The sequence below is a fragment of the Neoarius graeffei genome, chromosome 11 (genome assembly GCF_027579695.1).
Source record: "Neoarius graeffei isolate fNeoGra1 chromosome 11, fNeoGra1.pri, whole genome shotgun sequence".
Classification (NCBI taxonomy): Eukaryota; Metazoa; Chordata; class Actinopteri; order Siluriformes; family Ariidae; genus Neoarius; species Neoarius graeffei.
The window spans coordinates 48,607,424-48,624,977 of record NC_083579.1 but is presented as its reverse complement, the minus strand read 5'-3'; the positions used below and the strand labels follow the sequence as shown (position 1 = coordinate 48,624,977).

At 39.5% G+C, this 17,554-nt stretch overlaps 1 protein-coding gene across 1 annotated transcript; it reads right to left on the bottom strand.

Moving 5' to 3' along the window:
- Positions 1 to 3,043: 3,043 nt before the first annotated feature.
- Positions 3,044 to 17,182, bottom strand: c11h1orf115 (chromosome 11 C1orf115 homolog). The gene is made up of 2 exons (XM_060933033.1): positions 16,876 to 17,182; positions 3,044 to 4,520 (listed from the first exon to the last, which is right to left on the bottom strand). Exons 1-2 carry the CDS (start codon positions 17,176 to 17,178, stop codon positions 4,383 to 4,385), a joined length of 441 nt encoding a protein of 146 aa, XP_060789016.1. The 5' UTR covers positions 17,179 to 17,182; the 3' UTR covers positions 3,044 to 4,382.
- Positions 17,183 to 17,554: the final 372 nt, after the last annotated feature.

Below are 17,554 nucleotides of genomic sequence, written 5' to 3'. Positions count from 1 at the left end.
AAACCCAACACACCAGACCACTCATAACCAGAGCATGTCCTTATCTTATAACTGGGAGGTCAACGCCACCTATTAAGCACAATCTTGGACATGAAGTTCTGACACACAAAGAATATCTTTAATATGGTCATAAAGTGATAACTCTTTTAGGTCATAGATCACACTCTAGTCATGCACACTAAATATGGAATAATAGTCAAACTTTAATTTCTCTTAGGGAATCTAAAAAATTATCATTCAAATAAGCTTGCAATAAAGGATAAAAATATGACTAGGTTAAAAATTCTGCTACATAGCTTCCCTCTACATAATTTTCCAATAATGTTGGTACAGACGCATGATGTTATGATTAGAAATTGTATTGAGAGGAAAAACTTTGGCAGATATCTTAGATGCAGTGATATGGAATGAAAGTGCTAAATAAATGACCACTTGTGAACTTAAACATCAAAAACAAAAGATGGATGCATGTGAGAAACAGATGCCTGAGGATCACTGAAGATTAGCATGATATCCCTGAGCAGTGATTGCTAATGTGCAATGAATGGGAGTTTAATTATGTAAAGTCAGGCTAATGAAACTAAGAAAGTTTTTTGTCTTACATGTAAACAAGTCTGATTACGCCAACCGAGTTCATTGGCTCATCTGGCCACACTGATCTCATGATCAATCCAGGTGTCCTTTATGATCTTAAAGGAAAGGTCTTTTAAGGTCATCAGAACATCATGGTTCCATGAAAGCCAGTTTACAGTCATAATATTTACATTCAGTAATTACTCTCAGTACTTTCAGTAAACTACTATAATTATAATGCAAATAAACCATTCACATACCTGTCAACCTTTAGTTACCCATGCCCTTACAAAATCTGTACTTTTCCCTTACATACACCCATGAGCCCTTATACACAAGAAATTCCAATATATAATCCAAAGCACCGATTGTTTTATTCCACATTATACACTCCTATTGTAATAGGCATATTTATCACACTGCATCAAGTTAAAGGGATCAAATAAGCATGTACTGAATAAAAAGAAATTTTAGATCTCAGAGAAAACTAAAAAGAATGACTGAACTATAATTATTTAATATACATTGTATCAGTAATACCAGAATTATTGATGTAAATTTTGCAAATAAAATAGTATTAATATTAAATAGTTCATAAAAATTACACAAAGTTCCATTTGACAAGTGTTGACATCAGTACTAAGTAGGTATGTTAATTAAAATAGTAGGTTACATGTAATAAATTATATATAATCATGTCAAAGAGTAAATGAAGATTAGTAAAAGTTCCTATGTAAACAAGGATAAGTGAAAATATTAATAAATTATGAAGTTAAATTGAAAATCTTCCCAGTAATTTATAACAAGAATTTAAATCTTATTCCTTTTTGGAGTGTTCTTTGTTGTACAAAGATGTTGCAGATTTGGCACTAGCTATAATATCACTGCTTGGGTAGCAGTTGGAGCTCCTCATCACAGTTCATTTTAATTTGCAGATATGCAGTTAATGTGTCTGCAGCCAGATTTTTTCTGTCCTCAGTATGAATTTTCCTAACCAATGAAAAAGCCCTCTCACTACCTGCATTGCTATGTGGGAGGCACAGCAAAGCAGTAAAAAGTTGTTTTAGCACTGGAAACCTGGCAACACCCAGAGCAGACACATTTTAGAGACAGGTTACCAACAGTTGTTACCACCATTACTCTTCATTCAATACTTTTCCAGTTTACTGACGACTGATGGTAGTAACGAGTGTTGGTCATCTGTGTCTACATATAATAAATATGTGGTAATAAAAAAAATAAATGGTGGATGCTAAGAAAATTCTCAGAGTAACAGAAAAAATTGATACAAAACGTAATTTTCCTGTATGAAAATCTGTTAGGACTAGGACTGTTTTGGCCTCTAGAGGCCGCTGTTATTTCCTTTTCATGTGTTTATTTTGGCCTCTAGAGGCCGCCACTGTTCCTGTGTTTTGTGTTTATTGCCTAATTATCTTCACCTGTGTCCTTAATTAGTTTGTCTATTTATACCCCTGAGTTCAGTCCTCTTGTCACGGAGTCTTTGTGCTGTTATGTTTATCTCCAGTTTCCTTTGTACTGTGTTTTTTGATCTTCTTAGCTTTTGAATTTTTGCACTTTGCTTTTCTTTTGGATTATACTCTTTGGTTTTTTTTTTTTGTCTTTTGTTTTGCCCTGTATATAGTGTATATAGTTTAAATAAACCTTTTGATTCTTTTTCTACTTCCGCCTCACGCCTCTGCATTTGAGTCATCCCCCTGGTGGCCTAGTGGGGGTTTGCTGGATTATCACACCAACGAACCAGGTTCGAATCCCAGCAAAACCCTAACAAAAATCAGTGTACGCCATATTAGCCAAAAAATTGCATTTTCCCATACAAAATACAGGGAAACTGTATAACTTGACATGTATGCAATGAGATGAAGCAGTTCTTATTAGACTGCTGGGGGGTGAAGAATAGCAACATGAAGCAAGACTACAGGAAGAAACCAGTCACTCTCACTTGTGGTTTATTTAAAGCATGACAATTTTACTGCCATCTTTAAAATGGACAACAAATGCCACCAATATTGGACTGTATTGAAATGGAACAGACATTGTAAGACACGACCGTCACCTTGTGGTTACTTCATCAATACTGTGAGACATTCCAGTACATTTAATTTCATTGCCATATAAGCTACCTGTAAGTGGAATGACATTTCAGATACTACAATCACAAAAACAATTCATATTTTGAAACAGAAAACGTGCGTCTATTTTCTACATCATTCCTGATCCAATACTGCCACACAATGGTGAATAAATAACACCATAAATACAGAATTGCACAAACTGTCACTATACTTTGTACAATTTAATTAAAAGTGACTTACAGCCAGCTTTGAGGGTTTTTTTTTTATGCTATCAATTAGAACAGCCATACTTTAAAACATTACACTGTATGACCTTACAAGAGGAAATGCTACATTTTGAATTGAAATGAGTAAACACAACAAAAAATATACCTCAATATAAAAAAGGCCTGAAAGTATATATTTTTTTAAAAAGCTATAAAAATTATACGTTGGATAGCAATGTTTAAAAACTACCTTTTTAAACACGAGCTTGTTAAATACACAGCAACTTCAGGTCCCCAACAAAATTTTTCCTGTAACTATGTAATTACAGTATTTAAGTGATTGTCTACAAAGAAAGCATGTATTTGTGCTGCTGCAGATCAATTACAATTAATACACTCCCCACTCTGTTTCATAGTATTGACAAGTATTCAATCAGTGATTTCAAGGGAAATCTTTGCCTCTTTTAAAATCTTCCAAAATTAGTTTTTAAGACCATTATTTTTCTTACAGAATTCAGAAAATACAAATATGCAAATGGGGGGGAAAAAAAAACCCACAACAGTTCCACCCATTTTTCCTGTAAATCAGTAATTATATATTAAAACATTTAACACAACCTTCACATTAAATTTTCCACTGGGATTTTCATTTCTTAAAAAAGTACAAAGCTTTTTAAAAAATCCAGGTCTGACCAGTCTGCATACTCAATTGCCCCAAAATTATTTAGTCTTTTTATCATTATAAACTTTATGGCAACTTTAGTATTTCTTTACAAAAAAAGGAGGAGTTACTACACACCATCCCTCTAGTTATTCCCAATTAAATTACAGCAGACTTCTATCATCATACTATCATCTATTATTGATTTGAGATGATTAACAGATGGACCCACATGTACAGATTAGGTCACTGGCACTAGGTTAAATCATCTGCTTGACTCGTCATGATTTTCTGTCTTTAGACTGCTTAGATCATGATCAAAGAAAAATCTACCAAGCCTGAATCCTTGTAGGATGGCTCGCTCATGAGATATCACTTGTGGAAAAAGTCTGGCTCATGTCCACCCCTTTTTTCTTTCTCTACAAAGAACCACCAGTCCAAATAAATTCACAAGTACTTTACGATTTTCGTGGGAATAAGCCACTGGAAAAATAAAAAATACAAAAGCCCCTTCTTATTAGTTTCAACTGTACATTAAAGTGTTTGTAGGGGGGAAAAAAGGATGAGTGCTGCACCTTTTTTAAGAGAATGAGAATCTAATCCAGTTTACATAGTCAGGTTACTTCATGCATGACACCATTTATTGCTCAATCAGACTTACAGGTGTCTAAGATAAAGAGCAATTCAGAACACTTGAGTGACAGCCAAGACATCAGGACTACTGTATTGAAGAATCAATTATATCAAAAGAGATCGAGAAATACCTTACATTCTGGCATTCAAGCATCAAACCTTAAAATATAAAATATTTTGAGGGGGTTGGCTCACGATCCAAGATTTTTAATCTCATCATGCTCTAGGCCTTATCCTCTGGATCTCAGGCACCAGTGTGGTGGCTGCACCTAACGGCCCGGAGTATGACGTGCTGAAATTCTGCAGTCCAACAACCAGACACTTCCAGGTGTAGCGAAGAGCTTTTCCAAAGTTCTGAGAGAGAGAGAGAGAGAGAGAGAGAGAGAGGGGGGGGGTGTAAATAAAATAGGATAATTCCTGCAAAAGATGACAAAGCTCATTTAATAATTCTGCAACGGAAGTACTAGATGTGTATGTACCCAGTGTGTAAAAAAAAGGCTTAGAAGGATTTCTAGACTTTCACTCAAGGAGTATAAGAATATTCAAGTTGTACCATATGTACCCATCCATTCCCCTACAACTGTAGTGCCATTCATACTCCCATTCAAAACTATGGCCAATTTAAAGTAGTTAGCTGACTTGATCCAATTGTCTTTGGACTGTGAGAAGAAACCAGAGCTTAGGTTTTTTCCGCTTGTGACACGAATGTAGTGAAAAGCAAGCTGGGTGAGTAATGTTGGATTTTAACAGGGCGTGGGAACTCCGTACATCAACATAACATACTGCATTCCCAGACTGCACTGTAGACTACACGTAAAGGGTGTGCACCATTCTTTTATGTTTATGGTATCGTTAACATGCATGTTCACAAGCCAAAATGATAAGATGCTGCAGCAGGCTTACTGCGTACACACACAGGTCGGCTGTCCGGCTACTGCTCGTATTCATTAATAGGGTATCCATGTACTTACTATAGACCCTTTTCACGTGACGTCACGACAAACGCGGCCGCCATTTTGGACATGTACTACCAGTAGTTTACCACAGCCAACATTGAGGAACGGCAGCAAAGAAAGTTTTTACTTTCAGCAAGACTTCCATCATGCCACTATATTGTTGTGCACCTGGATGTAGTAACCATCAACAAACAAGGCAAGGTTTATCATTTTATCGGATCCCGACAGAGAAGATAGATAGCGGCCATTAACAGGAAAGATTGGCAGCCCTAGGCATACCAACGCTTGTGTAGTGACCACTTTGTTGGAGGTAAGACGAATAAAATTAACCAGAAAAGGCATTACATTGCTGTTAACATTCTGTGGCGGCGAGTGTGTAAACAAATAGGCTAAAATAACCCATTGTAACCTCTGTTCTTCTGTAGTAGCTATTGTTGACTAGCTAATGTCAACAACATAGTAGCTAGTATGTTACTGTAGCAATGTTTACGTTCAGTCATTTGGATGACTGTTAAAACCTTTCAGTCTCAAGTTTTTCCTTTACTGTATTTACTAGTTTACTGTAATTATGATCCGGAAGCTATTTACACCGGATCCAGTGTAAATAGCTGCCGGAGCCAACGTCCGAGGTTCCGGAGCGCGCTCCGGAACCTCAGACGTTGGCTCCGGCAGCTATTTACCTGTGCAGGGCTTAATTTGAGGGGGAGCAAGCCGGAGCGCGCTCCGGAACCTCAAACGTTGGCTCCGGCAGCTATTTACCTGTACAGGGCTTAATTTGAGGGGGAGCAAGCCAGAGCGTGCTCCGGAACCTCGGACGTTGGCTCCGGCAGCTATTTACACTGGATCCGGTGTAAATAGCTGCCGGATCATAATTACAGTAAACTAGTAAATACAGTAAAGGAAAAACTTGAGACTGAAAGGTTTTAACAGTCATCCAAATGACTGAACGTAAACATTGCTACAGTAACATACTAGCTACTATGTTGTTGACATTAGCTAGTGCTAACAGCTAGCTGCTAGTACACTGCTACAACACAGACCCTAATAATACAGTTCTTGGTCATTGCCTGGTAACAGCAAATTTATAACGGGCCATGTCTCAACAGACTAAGAAGTTATTTCAATGACATTTAATAACATTTTGTTTATCCTGAGGACCGAAAGTAAATGAAAATGTGAACAAACCTTAGCTGTAATAAGATGGCGACCACCGGCTCCAGGGACGACCCGCTGATGTAGGCATGTTACCCAGCCTGACACAAAATATTTGTAGGCATCCAAACTCTTATACGCTTTCAGATCAATACCTGTGTATGGCGATGGGTTTTTAACGACAAAGGTATACAGATCATGTGGGCCGAAGTCAGGTAAAGACGAGGGCTTCGTGTACTTCCGTACGTCAGTGAACAATCCTGGTGGAAGCAGGTAAACATCATTCTCTAAGCCTGCTAACCTCAATTTTTGCAAATACCTCTCCCTCTGCTCGCCCTGTAAATGCCCTACGTCGCTGGATAGTGAAGGTGTTTTCTGCATCTCGCTCCTTTTTCTTTTATGTTTTTCGCCTTCCTCGCATTCAAACTGATTCGAGCCGAAGTCCACTACATGTCCAAAATGGCGGTCGCGTTTACGAAGGTCACGTGACTGAAAAGGGTCTATACCCTGTGTATGTACATAGAACACGTGCCGTTTTGGGGGTGAGCCTCACGATGATTTTCACGACACAGCAGGAGCTCAGATTACAGTTGCTAAAATAGTAATAATTTATTGATAAGGTGTTTTGTGGTCAGTGCATTACACTCTCGTGTCTCATATGGCAACGCATTATATGACAATGCAACTTTTATCAATATTACCATGTATCAGTTGTAATTATGTTCTACGCATATACCTGCAACTTTGACAGTATCATTTTCAGTGACTAATAAAATGGTTCTGAAAGTTCCTACTTTTGAAACATATTTTTGATATGGTCATTTTATTTAAGAGATTTCATTTACAACATGTCTCTGACAGCTCACAATGCATCTCCGGGCATTTAAAAACTGCAGAGCTTCCGGGGCCCTCTGGCAGCCTCCAGACCCCTGGCCTTACTGGGTTGATGCCCCACACTTCCCATTTTCCTGGATTCGCCCCTGCTCAAGTCATATGGGTGGTGGTGTGATTAAGGGGAGAAAATGAAGTTTACCTATTAGTTATTTTACTAGCTAGCCACACACACACACACACACACACACACACACACACACACACACACACGTAGTCGTCAACTTACGACCTATGCAACTTACGACTGATCGACTTTACGACCGTCTGGTTATGACTGGCAAGTGTTTCCCAGCTGAGCGTACGACAGTTTCCGCCCCAGCTCCTGGCCCCGCCCAGCATCCAGCCTCTCGCCGCGTACAACATTTTCCGCCCCAGCTCCTGGTTTATGAAACAAGCAAATGCTCCCGCCAGCCCGAACACTGCAACAACTGATGATGACGTAGACGACCCACAGCCAAGCACCAGTGATGCCAGCGAACACTAAGTTTTGTATTTTGCTATGTTTCAAACTAAAAGGTTTTCTATTTTTCACACCTGTATTTCATATTTTTTGTTTTGCACATATTAAACGAATTGTACTGTACACAGTGTAGTATGCAGTGTTTGACTTAAACCAAATAATGAGCCAAGGTAATGAAATAAGAAAATGTTGATAAAATAAGACTTTAAGATGATTACAGTATCATTACACATCACAATATACTTGCGTTCATTTAACATAGGCCGACTTACGACCAGATCAGTTTATGACCGGTCAGTCATAACCAAACACAGTCGTAAGTCGACGATGACCTACCTACACACATACGGTGTGTGTGTGTGTATTTTATTTATATATACATACACACACACACACACACACACCTCAAAAAATTAGAATACCATGAAAAAGTTCCTTTTTTTTCATAATTTAATTCAAAAAGGTAAACTTTGATGTATTCTATATTCATTACATGTAAAATGAAATATTTAAAGCCTTTTTTGTTTTAATTTTGATGATTATGGCTTATAGCTCATGAAAATCAGAAATCCAGTATCTCAAATTATTAGAATATTCCCCAAGATCAATCAAAAAAAGGATTTACAATACAGAAATGTCCAACTTCTGAAAGTATATTCATTTATACACTCCATACTTGGTTGGTGCTCCTTTACCATGAATTACTGTATCAATGCGGTGTGGCATGGAGGTGATCAGCCTGTGGCACTGCTGAGGTGTTATTGAAGCCCAGGTTGCTTTGATAGTGGCCTTCAGCATATCTGTATTTTTGGGTCAGGTGTTTCTCATCTTCCTCTTGACAATACCCCATAGATTCTCTATGGGGTTCAGGTCAGGTAAGTTGGCTGGCCAATCAAACACAGTAATATCATGGTCAGCAAACCATTTGGTAGTAGTTTTGGCACTGTGGGTAGGTGCCAAGTCCTGCTGGAAAAGGAAATCAGCATCTCCAAAAAGCTCGTCAGCAGATGGAAGCATGAAGTGCTCTAAAATCTCCTGGTAGATGGCGGTGTTGACTTTGGACTTGATAAAATACAGTGGACCAACACCAGCAGATGACATGGCACCCCAAATCATCACAGACTGTGGAAACTTCATACTGGGCTTCAAACACCTTGGATTCTGTGCCTCTCCACTCTTCCTCCAGACTCTAGAACTGTGATTTCCAAATCAAATGCAAAATGTACTTTCATCTGAAAAGAGAACTTTGGACCACTGAGCAACAGTCCATTTCTTTCTCTCCTCAGCCCAGATAAGACACTTCTGACATTGTCTCTGGTTCAGGAGTAGCTTGATATCAGGAATGCGAAAGTTGTATCCCCTTTCTTGAAGACGTCTGTTCATGATGGGTTTTGATACACCGACACCAGCCTCAGTCCACTCCTTGTGAAGCTCTCCCAAGTTCTTGAATCAACTTTTCTTGACAATCCTCTCAAGACTGCAGCCATCCCTGTTGCTTGTGCACCTTTTCCAGCCACCCTTTTCAGCAATGATCTTTTGTGGCTTACCCTCCTTGTGGAGGGCATCAGTGATCATCTTCTGGACAACAGTCAAGTCAGCAGTCTTCCCCATGATTGTGGTTGTGTGTACTGAACTAGACCGAGAGATACACTGTGTTCATACTGTTTTACTCAAACTCGAAATGAAATATTCTAATATTTTGAGATTTTTTTTATGTTTTTGTACTGTATGCCATACTGATTAAAATTAAAATAGAAAAATGCTTGAAACATTTTAGTTTATGTGTAATGAGTCTATAATATGTAACATTTTCACCTTCTTAAATAACTGATGGAAAATATTGAATTTTCAAAATATTCTAATTTTCTGAGATGCACTCGCGCACATACACACACATTTTATATATATATATATATATATATATATATATATATATATATATATATATATATATATACATATATATATATACACACACACACACACACACACACACGTGCTGGTCATATAATTAGAATATCATGAAAGTTGATTTATTTCAGTATTTCCATTCAAAAAGTGAAACTTGTATATTATATTCATTCATTACACACAGACTGATATATTTCAAATGTTTATTTCTTTTAATTTTGATGATTATAACTGACAACTAATGAAAATCCCAAATTCAGTATCTCAGGAAATTAGAATATTGTGAAAAGGTTCAATATTGAAGACACCTGATGTCACACTCTAATCAGCTAATTAACTCAAAACACCTGCAAAGGTCTTTAAACGGTCTCTCAGTCTCGTTCTGTAGGCGACACAATCATGGGGAAGACTGCTGACTTACAGTTGTCCAAAAGACGACCACTGACACCTTGCACAAGGAGGGCAAGACACAAAAGGTCATTGCTAAAGAGGCTGGCTGTTCACAGAGCTCTGTGTCCAAGCACATTAATAGAGAGGCGAAGGGAAGGAAAAGATGTGGTAGAAAAAAAGTGTCCAAGCAATAGGGATAAGCGCACCCTGGAGAGGATTGTTAAACAAAACCCATTCAAAAACGTGGGGGAGATTCACAAAGAGTGGACTGCAGCTGGAGTCAGTGCTTCAAGAACCACCACGCACAGATGTACGCAAGACATGGGTTTCAGCTGTCGCATTCCTTGTGTCAAGCCACTCTTGAACAAGAGACAGCGTCAGAAGCGTCTCGCCTGGGCTAAAGACAAAAAGGACTGGACTGCTGCTGAGTGGTCCAAACTCATGTTCTCTGATGAAAGTAAATTTTGCATTTCCTTTGGAAATCAAGGTCCCAGAGTCTGGAGGAAGAGAGGAGAGGCACAGAATCCACATTGTTTGAGGTCCAGTGTAAAGTTTCCACAGTCAGTGATGGTTTGGGGTGCCATGTCCTCTGCTGGTGTTGGTCCACTGTGTTTTCTGAGGTCCAAGGTCAACGCAGCCGTCTACCAGGAAGTTTTAGAGCACTTCATGCTTCTTGCTGCTGACCAACTTTATGGAGATGCAGATTTCATTTTCCAACAGGACTTGGCACCTGCACACAGTGCCAAAGCTACCAGTACCTGGTTTAAGGACCATGGTATCCCTGTTCTTAATTGGCCAGCAAACTCGCCTGACCTTAACCCCATAGAAAATCTATGGGGTGTTGTGAAGAGGAAGATGCGATACGCCAGACCCAACAATGCAGAAGAGCTGAAGGTCACTATCAGAGCAACCTGGGCTCTCATAACACCTGAGCAGTGCCACAGACTGATCGACTCCATGCCACGCCGCATTGCTGCAGTAATTCAGGCAAAAGGAGCCCCAACTAAGTATTGAGTGCTGTACATGCTCATACTTTTCAGTTGGCAAACATTTCTAAAAATCCTTTTGTATTGGTCTTAAGTAATATTCTAATTTCCTGAGATACTGAATTTGGGATTTTCATTAGTTGTCAGTTATAATCATCAAAATTAAAAGAAATAAACATTTGAAATGTATCAGTCTGTGTGTAATGAATGAATATAATATACAAGTTTCACTTTTTGAATGGAATTACTGAAATAAATCAACTTTTTCATGATATTCTAATTATATGACCAGCACCTCTGTGTGTGTGTGTGTGTGTGTGTGTGTGATATATATATATTATATATAAAATACACACACAGTGTGTGTGTATATATATGTCTGTCTCAGAAACTGGGTACTGTGGGGGTACCCCATTGAACGGTGATGTTGGTTTTAATTTGAAATAAAATGATGAAAGAAATAATACAGATAAAACTAAATCTTTGATGTGAATATTCAGAATTTGGCAAAAATCCTGCAAATTTGTGGAAAAATGGCGGCTTGATCTGGGACATGATAAATGGTTGACATTGCATTCCATTAAAAAGGTTGTAGTCCACTGAAAAGTCTACAGTTATCACTAATTGTATTTTAAGTTGCAACTTTATACACCTAAGGATTGGTGCGCTCACAGAATAATCATAACCGTAATAAAACATCATGCAAAATGTTTGATCACCGTTGTAACTCCATTTTCCGCAGACCCAAAACCAATATGATCGTGTGTTTTGATCTACACGGAAAGCCTCAGGGTCAAGGTCACTACCTCACCAAAAGTAGTAACTTAAAATCACTACGCCATATAAAAATTTAGTTATAAATCTGCGATTTTGTTTTTTAAAATAAAAGCTGAAAGTTAGGTATAGAATATGTTTCTTACAGAATATGTTACAATGGTAGCTGGTCTTGTATGAATTTCTGAGCTATGAGTTGTGGTCTATTTTTTATCGTATCGTGTTATGTGTGTGTGGGGAAGGACACACATTAACAATTCGCGTGTGTAGAAAAGAAATTTTCCACTCCAACAGTTAGAAGTTGATCGTGCTTCCATTTGCGGTCTGTTACGTGAGTGATCTGTTCGGACGTTATCACTGAAAAGGTGAGTTTTAATAGTTTTATTTTGTTTTAGTCTTGCAGTATAAGGCAATAGAATGTTTCTTTTTCATCTTTCATATTTTGTAGTGTTTGTGTATTTCTGGCCAATATTTTATGGTCAATTTAGATCAAACTTTTGACAGAATCTACGGCCAGTCATTTTGCCCCGCCCCCGCCTTGCGCGCCATCCGGTGAGGTAGTGATGTCCCATTGCTCGCGCGCCGCAGCAGAGACCTGTGCGACCTTCAGCCGGTATAGTCACTATTCTTTTACCACCGCCGTTCTTCTCATCCTTCCGGTGTGTTCTTGATTTTTCCATTGTGTCCCATTTCGCCATATCAAATACCCAAAATGTATCATATTATTCATATTTAAGTGAATAATCAATTCAGTCATCATAACCTGGCATTTTTAACCCAAGCAATCAAAAACAGGAAATTTATTCAATATTTTCACTCATGTGTGAAGGAGGGGCTTTAATTCTTCATCTCATCTCATTATCTGTAGCCGCTTTATCCTTCTACAGGGTCGCAGGCAAGCTGGAGCCTATCCCAGCTGACTACGGGCGAAAGGCGGGGTACACCCTGGACAAGTCGCCAGGTCATCACAGGGCTGACACATAGACACAGACAACCATTCACACTCACACCTACGGTCAATTTAGAGTCACCAGTTAACCTAACCTGCATGTCTTTGGACTGTGGGGGAAACCGGAGCACCCGGAGGAAACCCACGCGGACACGGGGAGAACATGCAAACTCTGCACAGAAAGGCTCTCGCCGGCCACGGGGCTCGAACCCGGACCTTCTTGCCGTGAGGCTACAGCGCTAACCACTACACCACCATGCCGCCCTAGTTATTTTATATGTAAATCAATTTTACAAAAGCATTTGAATTGCAATCAAAAACAATTTCCACAGTGGAGGCCAGATAAAGCAAGATGCTATCTTTCTTCTTATTAAACATGACAAAAGAAACATTGAGTGTTAGGTAAATGCAAAATAAAAGTAAAATTAGAAAATTTATTTTTTGACCATAATGTCCCAAACGAGAGACCAGTTTCTGAGACGGACATATACACACACACATACATACACACATATATATATATATACACACACACATATATATATATATATATATATATATATATATATATATATATATATATATATATATATATATATATATAAAAAACACACTTAAGTGTATAGAGAGTTAACACCTACCAAAGTTAAATTCCTTGTGTAAGTAAGTATACTTGGCCAATAAAACTGATCCTGATATATATCAAGTTTATTTGTATAGCGCTTTTAACAATAAGCACTGTCGCAAAGCAGCTTTACAGATTTTGAACGACTTACAATATGAGCTAATTTTATCTCCAATGAGCAAGCCTGTGGCGACGGTGGCAAGGAAAAACTCCCTCAGACGACATGAGGAAGAAACCTCGAGAGGAACCAGACTCAAAAGGGAACTCATCCCCATCCGGGCAACAACAGACAACATGACTATAACATTAACAGTCCTAACATAAAGTCAGCTTCGTTGATGCTATAAATCCCCCACTGACAGAAACCTGAGTGCAAAACCGTTCATGACAACCGCAGTCCCAAAGTCAGCTAGTCAACCGCAGTCCCCAGCCACAAAAGCACCACTGCAAGAGTCTAGAGCGTCCTCCAGGCACGATCCCCTACTGTCCACATGGGGCCACCCTGATCCACAGGAGCGATGCAATGAGACTCCAACCAGACACAGGACACCAGGATGGATCAGGGAGGTCCGAGGAGCATAAGAGGTCATCATCTCAATCCCAGGACCGACATGTAACTCATGTGACTTTCATATAGCGACACGGTGGTGTAGTGGTTAGCGCTGTTGCCTCACAGCAAGAAGGTCCGGGTTCGAGCCCCGTGACCAGCGAGGGCCTTTCTGTGTAGAGTTTGCATGCTCTCCCCGTTTCCTCCGGGTGCTCCGGTTTCCCCCACAGTCCAAAGACATGCAGGTTAGGCTAATTGGTAGCTCTAAATTGACCGTAGGTGTGAATGTGAATGGTTGTGTGTGTCTATGTGTCAGCCCTGTGATGACCTGGCGACTTGTCCAGGGTGTACCCCGCCTTTCGCCCGTAGTCAGCTGGGATAGGCTCCAGCTTGCCTGCGACCCTGTAGAATAGGATAAAAGCTGCTAGAGATAATGAGATGAGATGACACAATTGCACAAAATAGACTTTGCCAAAATGATAATGAATTTCCTGATTACACAACTGCACCAGGGCGGCACGGTGGTGTAGTGGTTAGCACTGTTGCCTCACAGCAAGAAGGTCCGGGTTCAAGCCCCGTGACCGGCGAGAGCCTTTCTGTGCGGAGTTTGCATGTTCTCCCCATGGGTTTCCTCTGGGTGCTCCGGTTTCCCCCACAGTCCAAAGACATGCAGGTTAGGTTAACTGGTGACTCTAAATTGACCGTGAATGTGAGTGTAAATGGTCGTCTGTGTCTATGTCAGCCCTGTGATGACCTGGTGACTTGTCCAGGGTGTACCCCGCCTCTCGCCCATAGTCAGCTGGGATAGGCTCCAACTTGCCTGCGACCCTGTAGAACAGGATAAAGCGGCTAGAGATAATGAGATGATATACTAGTGCATCTCAAAAAATTAGAATATTTTGAAAAAGTTCAATATTTTCCATCAGTTATTTAAGAAAGTGAAAAATGTTATACATTATAGACTCATTACACAAACTAAAATGTTTCAAGCATTTTTTCTATTTTAATCAGTATGGCATACAGTACAAAAAAAAAATCTCAAAATATTAAAATATTTCATTTCGAGTTTGAGTAAAACAGTATGAACACAGTGTATCTCTCGGTCTAGTTCAGTACACACAACCACAATCATGGGGAAGACTGCTGACTTGACTGTTGTCCAGAAGATGATCACTGATGCCCTCCACAAGGAGGGTAAGCCACAAAAGGTCATTGCTGAAAAGGGTGGCTGGAAAAGGTGCAAAAGCAACAGGGATGGCCGCAGTCTTGAGAGGATTGTCAAGAAAAGTTGATTCAAGAACTTGGGAGAGTTTCACAAGGAGTGGACTGGGGCTGGCGTCAGTGTATCAAGACCCATCACAAACAGATGTCTTCAAGAAAGGGGATACAACTTTTGCATTCCTAATATCAAGCTACTCCTGAGCCAGAGACAATGTCAGAAGTGTCTTATCTGGGCTAAGGAGAGAAAGAAATGGACTGTTGCTCAGTGGTCCAAAGTCCTCTTTTCAGATGAAAGTACATTTTGCATTTAATTTGGAAATCACGGTTCTAGAGTCTGGAGGAAGAGTGGAGAGGCACAGAATCCAAGGTGTTTGAAGCCCAGTGTGAAGTTTCCACAGTCTGTGATGATTTGGGGTGCCATGTCATCTGCTGGTGTTGGCCCACTGTATTTTATCAAGTCCAAAGTCAACACCGCCATCTACCAGGAGATTTTCGAGCACTTCATGCTTCCATTTGCTGACGAGCTTTTTGGAGATGCTGATTTCCTTTTCCAGCAGGACTTGGCACCTACCCACAGTGCCAAAACTACGGCCAAATGGTTTGCTGACCATGATATTACTGTGTTTGATTGGCCAGCCAACTTGCCTGACCTGAACCCCATAGAGAATCTATGGGGTATTGTCAAGAGGAAGATGAGAAACACCCGACCCAAAAATACAGATACACTGAAGGCCACTATCAAAGCAACCTGGGCTTCAATAACACCTCAGCAGTGCCACAGACTGATCACCTCCATGCCACACCGCATTGATGCAGTAATTCATGGTAAAGGAGCCCCAACCAAGTATTGAGTGTATAAATGAATATACTTTTCAGAAGTTGGACATTTCTATATTGTAAATCATTTTTTTGATGGATCTTAGGGAATATTCTAATAATTTGAGATACTGGATTTCTGATTTTCATGAGCTATAAGCCATAATCATCAAAAATAAAACAAAAAAGGCTTTAAATATTTCACTTTACATGTAATGAACATAGAATATACACTACCGTTCAAAAGTTTGGGGTCACCCAGACAATTTTGTGTTTTCCATGAAAAGTCACACTTTTATTTACCACCATAAGTTGTAAAATGAATAGAAAATATAGTCAAGACATTTTTCTGGCCATTTTGAGCATTTAATCGACCCCACAAATGTGATGCTCCAGAAACTCAATCTGCTCAAAGGAAGGTCAGTTTTATAGCTTCTCTAAAGAGCTCAACTGTTTTCAGCTGTGCTAACATGATTGTACAAGGGTTTTCTAATCATCCATTAGCCTTCTGAGGCAATGAGCAAACACATTGTACCATTAGAACACTGGAGTGAGAGTTGCTGGAAATGGGCCTCTATACACCTATGGAGATATTGCACCAAAAACCAGACATTTGCAGCTAGAATAGTCATTTACCACATTAGCAATGTATAGAGTGGATTTCTGATTAGTTTAAAGTGATCTTCATTGAAAAGAACAGTGCTTTTCTTTCAAAAATAAGGAAATTTCAAAGCGACCCCAAACTTTTGAACGGTAGTGTATGAAAGTTTACCTTTTTGAATTAAAATTATGAAAAAAAAGGAACTTTTTCATGGTATTCTAATTTTTTGAGATGCACTGTATATCTGACCACTGACATGTTGTGATAAAATTGTGTCCTGGCCTTTTTTCTCTCTCTCTCTCATTTCCCAACTAGAGTAAACAGTTCCTTCACATGACCTTAAGACCAAATAGCCTGAAGAGTTGCAATAAAATACTATTTAAAAAGTAAATACTGCACATCCAGACTCTAACAAACCGACACATACTTTCCTGAGCCGCTTATATTTCTCCTGTTTTTCCCTGTGGTTTTCTTCCGAGGCTGTATCCGAGGCTGTGTCCTCCTCCAGAGGCTCGTATTTGTCCGGCAGGACGCTGAAGTGCACTTGTCTGGATGATTTCTCTTTTTTGGACCCAGTGGACTTCACGCTCTTGTGTTTCTGCGGCTCTGAGGAAGTTTCCTCACACTTCACTCCTCCAGACTCTCCCTCAACGGACCTGATGATCTTCGACTTGTCCTCCTTTTTGTTTTTCCATTTCCGTTTGGATCTGCCAAGTTTCCTCCGCGACATTTTTGTGTCCCAACTAAAAAACAACTCCGAGCCTGTCACTTTACTGACGTAATAAAATAAAGATGCGCGCATGCGCAATGCAGGGCGGATTTATAACAGTGAAGGAGGGGAAAAAAATCTGTGAGATGCAGGAATAAAAACTGGTGAAAGTTGGCATTTTTAGGGGATACCTAATAAACCGTGTGAACCTTCAGTTGTACATAATTAATACTATATTACCATATATGAATGGGAAACCTGTTTAAATATGAACACCATCTCCAAATATTCATCTTCCTGGTCATGGTGGATCTAGTCCCTCACATTGCACCATGCACACACATACACATTCATCTATGGTTTATTTAGTATAACTAATCCAACTAATCTGAAGAAA

Bases quoted from the DNA above. Each gene is read 5' to 3' on its own strand.
- c11h1orf115 (XM_060933033.1), bottom strand. From the start codon at position 17,178: ATGTCGCGGAGGAAACTTGGCAGATCCAAACGGAAATGGAAAAACAAA. The intron at 4,521-16,875 runs GTATGTGTCGGT...TCTCTCTCTCAG, and splicing joins AATATAAGCGGCTCAGGAAA to AACTTTGGAAAAGCTCTTCG.